The sequence below is a fragment of the Artibeus jamaicensis genome, unplaced genomic scaffold (genome assembly GCF_021234435.1).
Source record: "Artibeus jamaicensis isolate MK-2021 breed Jamaican fruit bat unplaced genomic scaffold, CSHL_Jam_final scaffold_537, whole genome shotgun sequence".
Taxonomy (NCBI): domain Eukaryota; kingdom Metazoa; phylum Chordata; class Mammalia; order Chiroptera; family Phyllostomidae; genus Artibeus; species Artibeus jamaicensis.
In genome coordinates, this window is record NW_026522047.1 from 41994297 (window position 1) to 42005810 (window position 11514).

General features: G+C 56.1%; 1 protein-coding gene across 4 annotated transcripts; it reads right to left on the bottom strand.

Moving 5' to 3' along the window:
• UBXN6 (UBX domain protein 6) lies at positions 1-11031 on the bottom strand. Of its 4 annotated transcripts, XM_053658662.1 has the most exons (12): positions 10849-10937; positions 7599-7750; positions 6830-6926; positions 6304-6467; positions 5800-5864; positions 4656-4784; positions 3502-3599; positions 2798-2873; positions 2068-2152; positions 1610-1960; positions 1205-1353; positions 1-595 (listed from the first exon to the last, which is right to left on the bottom strand). In XM_053658662.1, the coding sequence occupies exons 4-12, from the start codon at positions 6389-6391 to the stop codon at positions 467-469; spliced, it is 1170 nt and encodes a 389-aa protein (XP_053514637.1). In that variant the 5' UTR covers positions 6392-6467; positions 6830-6926; positions 7599-7750; positions 10849-10937; the 3' UTR covers positions 1-466. The 4 variants fall into 4 exon arrangements, with proteins under 4 accessions (XP_053514637.1, XP_053514636.1, XP_037021208.1 ...); XM_053658661.1 differs by lacking the exon at positions 6830-6926; XM_037165313.2 differs by lacking the exons at positions 6830-6926; positions 7599-7750 and having other exon boundaries at positions 10849-11031.
• Positions 11032-11514: the final 483 nt, after the last annotated feature.

An 11514-nucleotide genomic window follows, 5' to 3' on the forward strand; every position in this document is an offset into this window, starting at 1 on the left:
GACTAGTCAAAGAGCCTGTTTATTTCGGTTCAGAATTTAGACTTACAGAATTCTGTCTTGACAGGCCCAGCATCTCCACCCTACACCACTGTCACCAGCAACTCCACAGGGCAGCCTTAGGGCCAGCCAAGGTGCCTGGGCTGCAGCATGTGGGCCCACTCTCATGCCCAGGAAGGTATATTCACGCCTGTCACGCCTAGGGTTCCGTTAATCATGTTATTAGCAGCTGGACAAGGCTTAGAGCCAGCACTACCAAGGACAGCACAGCAGCTGTCCCCTGAAAGCCCTCCGAGTGGCGGTCACAGACCAACCAGTGGGCTCTCCCCTGCCCATGGGCTGGTCAGACAGTCCCAGAAGAGGCTGGGAGGCCTTGAGGTGGAGGAGGAACGGGGATATGAGCAGTGGTAGAGGAAGCAGGAGAGCATGACACAGACCCATGAGGGCTGAAGCCAACCCTGCTTTTATTTCACGGGAGCTTCTCGATGGCCATCAGGAGCTCGGGTTTCAGGATAGATGAGTCCGGCTCAGCCCCCGCAGCCTTGATGTCCTCTAGCACTGCCGAGTCCCATGAGAAGGTCAGGAGGGCCGAGGGCACCTGCGGTGGGGCGAGAGCCTCAGCCTCGTTCTAGCTTTTACATGACAAAGTTCACATCTTCGCATTCAAATCTTTGTGTTAGAGCCAGGGACACACCCTCCCAAGGCTGTTCCCAATAGTGACAACAGTGACGGCAGTTACTCAGCCCATTCCCGAAGCAGTGGCCCCTCCTACCAAGGACCGGGGTTCAGGGACACCTCCTGGCCTGGCTGAGGCTGCCCACTGCTGGGAACCTGAACCAGCACTCAGAACCTGCAGGCCAGGCCACCTTCCTCCCTGATCTCCCTGCATCAGGGTCTGGCTGCCCTCTGGCCTCCTACATCCTCTCCAGTAAATCCTCTCCTTTCCAATCTCATCTGGGCTCTGCCCCTCAGAAAAGAAGACACTTGACACCTTCTTTTCCATTTTAAGGGTGGGAAACTGAGGCATGGAGAAGTTATACAGGTCACATTGTGAATAAACGGAAAGGTAGAACTAAAACCCAGGGAGCCTGGCCCTGGGACCCCTGCTGCTAGGACCACCCTGTACTGAAAAGCACTGCCACCACGGGGCTGTGTGGCAGATTCAGCCGGAACCCAGAGATCAAGCATGCAGCAACTTGTCACTCACCAGCCCACACTCATTGAAGGGCAAGTCCTCGTCCTCTGACAACTTCTGTCCACCTGAGGCCAGCAGCTCAAAGGGCAACCAGTCGCTCTGCAAGGCCTCCCGAACAAAGCTGTAGAGTGCTGCCACCCGCTCCCGGGCGTAGAAGGTCCCTGGGGGGCGGGACAGTCGGAGTGAGGCTGGAGATCATGGGAACCCTCCCCAGGGCCCACCCAGCCCAGACAAGCGGAGGTGAGCCCAGAGGAGCTCGGACAAGCTCAGACGAGACCCTCCTGCTGTAGGCAGAGCAAACCCACAGTTGCAGTTATTACACCACACGGCCCACCAATCAGCGCAGACACCAACTACCTCCCAGGCCTCGCCCTGCCCCTTCCCCGTACGACCCTGGCCAGCAGGCAGCACACACACCCTGGAGGAGGCAGCCGTCAGGGAGGCGGACGCGCAGCAGCGTGTAAGTGTACTTGCGCATCTCCCTCTGCTCCTCCTTCTCCCGCATGGCCTTGGTCCGCAGCATGCTCAGCCGCTCCACCGCCTCAGACTTGAGCCTCTGTTCCCGCTTGACCTCCTCGGCCGTGAGGTTGAAGAAGTCAGAAGGCAGGTCGAACTGAGAGGCCAGGGGTGAGGGCCGGAAGACACGCCGCTGGCGGGCCAGCGTGGCCCGCACCGGCTCGGCACACAGCAGCTGCTCCTTGTGCTTCTCCAGGCTCTGGGGCTGGGCCAGGGCGGCCTCACTCAGCACGTAGAACTCTTCGGGGCCCTCTGGAGCACACAGGCTTGTCACTGTTCCATGGCAAGAAAACCCCCAAGCCGGGCCCCTCCCATTCCCACCTCCCGACTCAGCCAAGGCTTTTCTCTACTCAGCTTACCCTGATCTGGAACTGGCAACAATGCCTTCTGGAAGCCAATGGCCTCAAAAAACTCGTGGGTCCCTTCCAGGCAGTTAATGCGCTCCTGGGAGCAGAGCCGAAGTCATGCAGGGCCCTTGGGCCTCCTCGAGCCCCACCAACCTCACTGCCCAGTGGGTCCCATCAGGCCCAGCATCCCCTCTTTTGGAAGGGCTGGCCCCTGGGCAGGACAAACCCCCTCCCCTGCCTCTGAAGCTGCCTGAGGAGAGGCTTCAAGGTTTCCAGTAGCTGCTCACAGAGGGCATGGGACCCCAAAGGCCAACAACCAGGTGAAGAGGAGCTAAACAGCCAAAGAACAGCACGGGGGTCTTCAAAATGGGGGGAGGGCTGTGTCTGATGCTGCAGGGGAGAGTGGGTGCCCTGCCAGCAGCACAAGTAACATGACCAGGGTGGTGGGACCCCTTGATTTCTCCACAGAAGCCAGAAGTCTATGTAAGAAATCCCCCCAGTGCTGATATGATCCCAACTAGTTCAAATTAAGGTCAAAACACGCCAGGAGTGGTGGGAAGAGCAGATGACATACAGATACTACGTATGACCTATGTTCCTAAAGCCCCTGTCCACCTGCCGCCTCTGCCCACCTCCACCTGCAACCCTGGAGGAGCCCTCCCAGGGCCCCACCGCCACACTAGGCCCTGTGTGACCACTGGCCCAGCCACGCTGGCTACAAGTCACTCAACAGAGCCCTCACCTGGAACACCTTGTTCTGCAGCTTGATCTTCCGGTACTTCTCCTCCTCAGGGTGCAGGTGGATATTGTCCAGATACCTAAGGCAGAATTGGGGAAGAGGACAGGCCTGGGTTGGGTGACCAGCTCCTCTGCACCTCCCGCTCCCAGGTGGATAGTAGCTCGGAGCCACACCCAGGCTTGTGGTTAAGAGGGGGAGGAGGTGCCATCACACCTCAAACCCTTGGTGCCAACAGCCCGGGCCAGCACAGGATACCACCTCCCCAGCCACTGTCCACCTGGGGCCTGCTCCCCCCACCCAGGGCACCAATGGACCGCAGTGTCGGGAGGGTGGACAGAGCCAGAATGGGCCTCCAGTGCCAACGGGTCACCAGTGTTTGCTTGGGAGCTCATGAGAAAAACAGACTTCCAGCACCCCTGCCCTGCTCAGTGGTCAGGGGAGTGGGGTGGGAACCCACCTCCTTGCACTCCTCTATGACCCCCAAAGGGAAGCCAGGGTTGGGAACCCCAATTCAGTAACCCCCTTCATTTTACAGACAGGTAAACTGACACACAAAGAGGCCAAGCCCCTTCTCTTCATGGGCTCAGGGGGAAGGACGGATGGAGCTCGGACTCACTCTCAGGGACAGGCTCCTTCTGGGTCCCCTCAGCAGGTCATGCTGGAGGCCCAAGACTCGCACCCTCAGTGGGGGACAGGGCGCCACTCACTTGGCGATGGTGTCCACGCCCAGCTTCACCTTGTCCCGGTCCTTGTTGAACGTGTGGATCTTCATGATGGAGGCAGCTACTGGGTCCACGGAGAAATGCTGGGCGGAGTGAGGAGAGCACGTCAGAGGGCGCTCCCCTCACAGCCCGGGGGCCTCGTTACTCCGGAGGCAGCAGTGAATAACGGCGCAGTAACAGTGTCGGGGCCTCAACTGTACACACTCAGCAGAAAAAGAGGAGAAAAGCCTCAGCGGCGCCCTCCCTCCTGGGGAAGAGGGGCCGTCAGCAGCCCAGATCACGCAATAAAATTATGCCTGCAACCAGCAGACTTTTAAAACGGGACATTTGTCTAGACAATCCGGGTGGGCCCAGAGTAACCATAAGAGCCCATCAGGAGAGAGAACCAGGGACGGCAGCTGGACGAAGACTCAGCGTGGCATCGCACACTGTGAGGATGGAAGAGGTGGCCTGGAAGCTGGAAAAGGCCAGGAAAGGGACTGTCCACAGAGCTTCCAGGAGGAACACAGCCTTCCTGCCACTGGTGAGAGGCACGTTACACACTGACTTGCAGGATTCTAAAAGACCAGACGTGTGTGTTCAAAGGCCCTCAGGTTGTAATAATCTGTGACTATGGTGATAGGAAACTCAGACCCAGGGCAAAGGTATTTAGGTGTTTTTTTGTTCCTCTTGAAAAATTTTTTTTAAGTTTGAAATTATTTCCGAATTCAGTTTTAAGGGAAAAAAATGCTGAAGTTTTTTTCATACTGCTGTAATAGCTGGTAGTTCCTATGTTTAGCGTTGAGTGGTATGTTACCTTTTACGAAAAATCAAAACAAGTGAAGAGGAGACACAAATACGACAGTAGTTTGTACATATTTGAACTGTCTCTGAACAGGGACCAAGCTACCCACAGAGGCTGTCGCCTGGGAGGGTGGCCAAGAGGTGAGTGGAAGGTGGCTTTTGTCTGCCTACCCTTCTGTATTCTGAGTTCTGTACCACAAGCAAGCACTGCCTCTTTGAACAAGTGACAACAGATACAATACACACAGGTGGGGACACTAAGGATCTGTACCACCCGGCCTTCCTGGGGCTTCCTGAAGGCGGCTCCGACCCCAGAACCGCTGAGCGAGGGGTGGGGACACGAGGCCTCCACTCACTGAGAGAATGGCTTCTTTGATCCGGCTGTCCCGCTGGTCCTTCCTCAGGGTGGCCCCCGTGAGAGGGCAGGTGAAGTACACTCCAGGCACTGCCTGGGGGGCCGAGCCTTCCTCTTTGGGCTCAGGCACCTGGGGGGATGGGGATGAAAGTGTCTCATCCTGGACTGTGGACAGATGCCAGCCCAAGTCACTGAGTGCCACAGCCCAGGAAGCATGGCACTGGGAGCCAGGCACCCCTGGTCTTAGCGCTGCCCCCTGCACCATGGAACCTCGGCCTGGTGACCGAGCGCCTCTGAGGATGTTCTCTCTGGTCTGTGAGACGCCTCTGCAGGACCAGTTCAGGACTCAACAAGGTGAGGAAGAGAAGAGCGTGCAGCAACTGCGAACACAGCACTCAACCAGCAGCTTCTGCTGTCCCTGCCCCTGCTGCCTGGCAGAGAAGGGGCTTCCTGGCAGGGAGTTGAGTCACAGTGTCCCAGGCGAGTCCTGGCCCATCCCTGGGCCTCAGTTCCCAGGCAATGTCTATCTAGGGTCTGTTCCGCCCTGAGACCCAGTGAGAACTTAGGGCTGAACTGCTAGGATCGCCCTTTCTGCAGAGCTCTCCTTTGAGCCCCACCTCCTTCTGAATGGCCAGACTACACCGGGCTCCACGGAGCCCTCCCGCCTCCCGAGAAGGCTGCACAGGGCTGTGCTAGGGGTGCAGGCTCTGGGGTCACACAGGCTGGGGTTCCCATTCGGCCCTGCTGTTCTGAGGTGCATGACTGAGGACACTGCCTTCACCTCCCTGAAACTAAGTTTTCTCTCCTGAAAAGTGGGGTCTACAACAGCACCCACCCTCATGGGGTTACGGAGTTGGGGCTATAACCTATAAACTAACAGGGTCCAGTCCTACCCTTAGCACCCAAGCCTGGCACCCAAAGGTGCAGAGCGTGGAGGCCCCAGCCAACATCAACACAAGCACAACCCACCTCGACCTTTCAAGGCAGGGTTCCCCAAGGCAGAGGTGGACTCTCCCACCCTGCTGTCTCTTCTGTGTCCCCACCGCCCCCAGCACCAAGTGCTTACAGGCAAGAACCTGGGGTGGCCCGGCTCCCCGCCCCCGGCCACCCCTTGGGGTGTCATGCTGCCAGGCAGATGCTTTTACCATGTTAGTCCCTGGGGCCTGCGAGCTTCCACTGACAGTCGCTTCGACTTGAAGTTCCTTTCTCACTGGAGGGAGATGCAGAAATGGGTTAGTGCGTAGCCCCTCCAGGGCTGGCCCTTGAGTGGGTCAACCTCTCATCGTCCCTCCAGTTTGAGGTCCTAGCCCATCTTCCCGCAACACTGTCTCACGCCCCCACACTCCACCTGACGACCCGGAGAGGACCTGCAACCTCTCCTCCTCCCTCATTCCCCTCTCCGCCCTCCCTGACATCTGTGGCACTCAGACCACGCCAGACCCTGTTTCTTTCCCCCCAAGTTTCCCTCTTCTCACAATGGTGAATTTAGAGCCTCCGCATCATTGGTTACATAATTACTTTCATCCAGGACCAAGCACAGGATCTGGGCCTGTGAACAGCCAGGACAGGCCTCGAGGACGGAGGGACAGAGGCCTCACTCCACTTCACCTCACCTGCCCGCCCTGCAGCCCGTAGACAGCGCAACTCACTCTGGTTCCGGGTAGAGTCCTGCGACGATGCAGGGCGGGCCCTGGGCTGCTTCTGCTCCAGCCGGGCCAGGGCCGCTGCAGCTGCCATCTGCGCCTCATCGGTAGGTCCCTGGCGGGGCTGCCGGAGCGCTGGCTGGTTGGACTTTTCTTTGGGGGCCTTCTCCCTGGGGGGAAATGGAGGGAAAGTGAAGTGATAGAAGGCCTCTACCCCTCTCCCACTTCTACTCCTGCCCCATCAGACACACATCTCCCTCAACAGCCCCTGGAGGCAGACAGCAACTTCACTCCCAGCTCTACCCTGCTGGGCAAGTCCTTCACTGGCCTGGGCCTCAGAGGCATCTCCTGTTTGTTAACTGCGGTTAACGGCACTCACCCTCACATGGGAGCCATCCTGGTTAATCACCCTAATGTCTTCAGGAACTGACAAGACTCGAAGGAGTCAACCTCCCCCAGCTCCCTCCTGAGTAAGAATCTTGACCCTCCCTGACTATAACAGCAGTCACAGTGCCATTAATTCAGCACCTACTGTGTGCCACGCAGCACGGTGTTGTTTCCTCAAACCAGACCCCTCTGAGGGTGGTCTTAAGATCTCCTTTTGCAGAAGTTCAGACAGCACACAAGCCCTGTATTAAGCATGTTACAAAGATCTAGTTTAATGTCACCTCCACTCTGGGAAATAAGTGTAGTGATAACCTCAAGGGATGGATGGCTTGTTTCTTAATCTACTTAATAAGAAAACAATCTGGTTCTGGCTCTGGCTGGTGTGGCTCCGTGGACTGAGCATGGCCTGCAAACCGAAGGGTCACCAGTTCGATTCCCAGTCAGGGCACATGCCTGGGTTGCAGGCCAGGTCCCCGGTGAGGGGGGCACAGGAGAGGCAACCACACATTGATGTTTCTCTCCCTCTTTCTCTTTCCTTTCCCCCGTCTCTAAAAAGAAATAAATAAAATCTTTAAAGAAGAAGAAAAAGAGAGAGAGGAAAAAAGGAAGGAAGAAAAGGATCTAGTTTTGAATATCCCAGCAGAGAAGTCCCACACTGGTCTGACTCACCTACCTCACCCACCTTCTTCCTTGAGGACCCTCTCCCGGCCCCAGTGGTTAGAATGGTATGTGCTGGGTCTGTAAACCTTACCAGAAGCCGAGGCTCTCAGTTCACAGCCTCACTCCTCCTACTTTGCTCAGATGTGTGGGCAGCCCCCTCTTCTTGTTCCAAGGCCTCTGGGACCTGCTTCCTGCCCATCCCTGCCCCACAGCTGAGAACCTCATGTTAGAAAAAATGGATCACGTAAACCCACCGGAGTCCCATGTGGTATTGAGGTCTTCCTATAAAAATGCCATTAGCCCTGGTCAGTGTGGCTCAGTTGGTTGGAACACATCATCCCACAGCCAAAGGGTCACAGGTTCAATTTCCTGGTCAAGGTACATACCCAGGTTGCAAGTTCAATCCCTGGTTGGGGCACATGCAAGAAGGCAGCTGATCAATGCTTCTTTCTCTCTCTCTGTCCCCCCTCTGTCCTTCTCTAAAGCAATGAAACAAATATCCCTGGGCCACTTTCCAAGATACCTCACTCACCCACTTCATAGCTCTGCTGGGCAGCCATAGGGGTCCCCTTAAAATCTAAGTTATCACTTATCACACCTCTACACCAAGTCCTGCCAACACCTGCACAACAGAACCCTAAAGCCACCGCTGTCCCCACAGGCCACGAACAACATGCTCGTCTCCCTGGTTCACTCTTCTGACTACCCTCATCTCACTGCTGTAGCTTATCACAGGCGAGCCGGTTCCTGCCACAGAGCCTTTGCATTTCCTGTGCCTGCCCCCTGAGCATGCCGCCCGGGGTGGGATGAGGAAAGGAGGTTTGGGAGAGGGTAGAGCTGATGAGGGACTCAAATGGTGGAAAATTTCTAGTTTCCAGTAATAGCTAATAAGTTTAGTAGCCAGTGCACATAAAAAGCTATTGTTTCAGGAACTGAAGGGAGGACCCACCCTGACTCCAGGAGGCCAAAGGCAGTTCCACCTTCACAACTGAAGAGGAATCAGAATGATGTCTGAGCCACTGTGCTCCAGGGTGAGATTCCCACTGCCCAGGGCACAGATGAAAGAATGCTGCAGCTTTCGTCTGATTAACGTTTCCCCTGAGTTCCAAACCCCTTACCTACACTCTGCTCCTTATGGAAAGAATCAGTTTAAAATGGAATTTTAGACAGTCTGTTAGGGTACAAATCCATCACCTTCTCAGATCACTGACCATCTGGATAAAGCGCCCATAAAGATTCAATCCCCATCTCTGCTCACTGGCTCTGGTAGGTGACAGGCAGCATGAATACCGGCTTTTCTGGTTTCTGAGCTGGTGTGTGTGCATATGGGTGCATGCGTGTGTGTTGGGGGGGGCTGATTTCCACATGGCTGAATCTCACCTCGACCAGCTCTCAGCTCACAAGTCACCTTCTCAAGAGCCGAATTCCTGGACCATCTAAAGGTCCCCCACCCCAAATGCTCACTATCCCATGCCCCTGCTTATTTTTTTCACAGCCCCAGGCACAACCTACTCTTCATCATGTGTATACTAGTTTCTTTTTGCCATCTCCATCCACTGGAAGGCAAGCCCTGAGGCTGTCCTGCTTGACACCCCTCCAGCAAGCCTGCCAGGGGAACTTAAGAGTTAAAGATTTTAGCTTTAGGCACAGTTGATAGGCTTAAGCAATTAATGCACCTGGAAAGCTGTTGCATGTGGGAGCTGGAACGCAGGGCCTGCATGACTCCAGGAGGTGGACAAGCATTTCAACCTTTGTGCCCCAAGGGATCTGCAAGCTACTGAGATGGTATCTGATGTCAGTGACGCAGATAAAGGATTGTCAATCAGTAGTTACAGAAATACCAGGAAAATCACTGTCTGCAACCCTTATCTGATTAACCTTTTTCCAAACCCATTACCTATCCTTTCCTTCTGCTTATAAAAAGTTTGGCTTGAGATGAGATGTTAAGATGATTTTTAGAGTACATAACCCACCTTCTTCTCAATCACCGACATCTGAATAAAGTGCCCATAAAGATTCAAACCTTGTTGCTACTGATTTGTCCTGGCAGTCACAGGCAGCAGAAATGCCGACTTTTCCAGTGCCACATCTTGAGCCTCCCAGCTCACTCCAGGCACATCACAACAGCCTGCATCTCCAAATTACTTCAATCCCCTCCCCTCCCGAGCCTCCAGTTTGGCTGGACAATCATCCACACAGCCCTCACCTTCTTCCAGTCACAGTCCCAGCTGCCCCAGCCCCCACCTCTACCCACAATTTGTCAAGCAAATGAATGGACCCCCTTGTCTAGTCTACCACTCTCCAGCCCCCTCTTAAGCTGCCCTCCTCTCCCTCCTTAGGTTCCTAGAACCTGATGTTGTCCACTGTGCTTCCCTCCCTCACTCATGAACCCAGCCTTCATGAGTTTCATTCTTCCCACTCAGCACCCCCCTCCCAAGATCTCGGGAGCCCCCAATCTTTGCGACAGATGTCCTGAGGTCCTTGCCCTCCACCCACTCTCCCTCACACAACTCTGACTCCCCCATCTTCCCTTCCTGCCCTACTCCCTGCCTCTCCTCCTACCCCTCCCAGCCCCTACCTCTTCACTCAAAGAACCCTGCCCAGGCTGGGGTCTTTCCTCAGTCACTCCTGATTCTAGGACCACCCCCCAATTCCCACACCACCCCCAGTAGCTTCCTGCTGGCAGCCTCACCACCTCCCAGGCCCACCCCCACGTGGAGCTTCCTTCTCAGCCAACCAGGCCTGACAGTCCACATACTCACTTGCTCCACCACTTTACTGACACCTTCATGCCACCTGCCCTGCACACATCTCTCCACTGAGTTTGCACTCTTGCCCCAGGTCCTTTCTTTCTCCAAGTCCTCCCCAGAAAACTCACAGAGGCCTAAAGGCTTGCACACCACAACCCTCCAAGTCTCCCAAGGGCCTCGGGTTCTACTCAACCATCACCCACGAGGATCCCCATCTCCTTCCCCCGTCGCTTTCCACCCCCACCCACCCACTTCCATTCTCCTACCAGACCTTCCTCCACCCCTCGCAGCCCCCTCCAATTCACCCTGTCGACTCTTCCAACAATGCCTTAGACTCCCTGGCCTTCCAGACTGCCATTCAGTCCTCCCTCGAACTCCAGACCCAGAGCCCAGACCCCTCACACCATGGACGATAACTCTTCCCTCCTCCAGGCTCAGCCGCCAATCCCCATCACCTAGATTCCCCCAAATCTATATGCTTCTTCTGGGACCATTCTTCGCTCCCTGGCTTCTTCTCCCTTACCACCCCCTACTCCCCTCCCAAGTCTTCCCACTGATCACCATCTCCCGACAGCCCCGGCCCCCCAGGCTTCGCTCCTCCCGCTCTGCCCCAGGGGACTCCACTTCCCCTTACACCCACCGCGCTTTCCGTGGCTCCTGCCCCCGCGATCTCTCCCCTCCTCACCTCTCGCCCTCTTGGCCTCCCCTGACCATCTCCGCCCCCAGGCTTCACGCCCCAGCACCAGTCACGAACCTCACCGACTCCGTGAGCTTCTGTCCGGGACCTGCGCTCTTAAACTTGATATCAGCCTTGATCTCCTGGAAGAATTTCTTCATGGTGGCAGCAGGCCCAGCGGCAGGGGGCCGCAGGGAGATAGGGGCCCGAGGCCCAGTCGGACAGGGGTCTGTAGGAGCCAACAACCGGAAAAAAAATAAGGGACTGCCGGAAGTCCCGCCTCCCGCGCTCGCCCACGTGACAATCGGCCGGGCGCGCCTTTCTAGCTTTCCGCGCTTGGCTTGGCGGTGACTGCTCTACACGTTTGAGCGTCCTCTCTGTAGTTCTTCCGGGACTCTGTTGCTAGGGGCGACGAGGGCGCTTCTAGCTGCAAGCTGTGCTTAGGCACCTTCCTGTTCCCCAAGGGGTAACAGGGGAGGGGGACTTGGCCCCACGGAACAAGTGCTGGCCTTGCTCACGAACCTTTCCTGGCTCCTCGGAGCTTAGGTGATGAAGTCCCAATTCAATTGTGGGGGCAATCGAGGCCCCTACAGCCCAGGCCCGTGGTCATCCCTAATATCCCACCATCCCCCTTAACTTCCCTGAGCTTCAGTGTCCTATGTATATGAAATGGACTTAAGACCCATTTCCTAGCAAGACGGTAATCACGATAATGCAATTGAAAGGATCAATAAGTGGCAGACG